This window comes from Echinops telfairi, unplaced genomic scaffold, assembly GCF_000313985.2.
Source record: "Echinops telfairi isolate 266 unplaced genomic scaffold, ASM31398v2 ScPeMD7_22;HRSCAF=79, whole genome shotgun sequence".
NCBI classification, from domain to species: Eukaryota; Metazoa; Chordata; class Mammalia; order Afrosoricida; family Tenrecidae; genus Echinops; species Echinops telfairi.
Window position 1 is genome coordinate 5,474,626 of NW_022103919.1, and position 1,326 is coordinate 5,475,951.

Consider the following 1,326-nt stretch of genomic DNA (forward strand, 5'->3'; position numbering starts at 1 on the left):
CGGAGTCAGAGGCCTCTGCTAGCTATGCCCCAGGAAGGCCTGGGAAGGGCATGGGATTGGTCTTCTGTGGCTAGTATTACCAGGCTGGGCTTCCCAGGTGGCCAGAGAGAGGCAGGTGTGAGTGGCAGGTCTCGTCACTGGTCCGCCTTGTCCTCTGCCTTGTCCAGGCCCCCCGCTGCCCTCCCCAGCCTCCCTTCCCACACACCAGCACTTTGTGTCGACCGCATGGAGCTTCTCCCACGTCCTTGAATACATCTGCTCCCTTATCCGTCTGTCTTGTGTATGTTATTCCCTCTGCCTGAACACGTTCCCCCCTCTGCAGAGGCTTCCCCGCTTCCCCACACTGACTTGCACAGCCCGGTCTCTGCTGGCCATCCTAGTGGGAGGACTTGTTCAGTTTTCCGTGGTGACTGCCTGGCTCCGTGGGCCCCAAAGGGAAGCCCGGGAGCCCCTGCTCTTTGCCGTAGAGTCCTGGGTGATGCGCTGACCCGGGCTCAGAGTGGACGCTCTGTGCACCCGGGAGCGGATGCACACGGGAGTGGTCGATTTCGAGAATGTCTGAAGTGCTGGCTCCCAGCCTGGAGCATTTCTCCAAAGCCAGGTGTCTGAGGGGGCAGGTAGAGGCGAGAGGCCAACCCTTGGCCAATCCTGAAATGCCATTCCTCAATCCCCTGGGTGCCCCCTGCATCTCCCCTGGCCCTGACCTGAGACCTTCCTGCCTCTCCCCGGCCAGAGTTCCCACGGGTTGACATCCTCGGAGGTGAGAATATCACAGCCCCTTTCCTGCGGCCTGTGACGCTCCAGTGTGTGGGGTCTGGGATACCTGCTCCAAGCCTCCGCTGGTGGAAGGATGGGGTGGCCCTGGCAGCCTCGGGGGGAAACCTGAAGGTATGGACAGGGCTCTAGGGCTGGTGGGTCAGCTGGGCATGGGTGGAGGGCACCCCGGTGGGAGTTCTGGTAGCCAAGGAGTAGGATGGGTTCTCACTTACAGGGAGGTCAGTAGGATGCTGGACCAGAAGAGGGGGCAGGCCCGTGGACTATTCTAGGTCCTGGGAGCTGCAGCCACAGAGGGGAGAGAGTGGAGTGGGTGTGCATGCCCAAGGGTCAGCGGAACCCAGAGAATCCTAAGTGCTGGCCTCATGACTCCACCCCTAGACCCAAACCTGACCCCAGTGGCAGCCTGGCCATTTGCCATGTTCTGTTTGCTTACCTACCCTCCAAGTCACATCCTCAAGGTGCCCACTCTTCCTTCCTCCTTCCCCTCCAGATTGAGAAGGTGGACCTGAGGGACGAAGGAGTCTACACCTGCTCTGCCACCAACGTGGC

The 1,326-nt window shown here is 61.0% G+C and overlaps 1 protein-coding gene across 1 annotated transcript in view; it reads left to right on the forward strand.

The window, feature by feature from the left end:
- The window catches only part of HMCN2 (hemicentin 2), a 180,999-nt gene that overhangs the window by 101,109 nt on the left and 78,564 nt on the right, over positions 1-1,326 (forward strand). The window contains exons 33-34 of the mRNA XM_013007377.2: positions 734-888; positions 1,268-1,321. Of these exons, the coding sequence (XP_012862831.2) occupies positions 734-888; positions 1,268-1,321 (209 nt within the window). The remainder of the gene's footprint in view (positions 1-733; positions 889-1,267; positions 1,322-1,326) is intronic.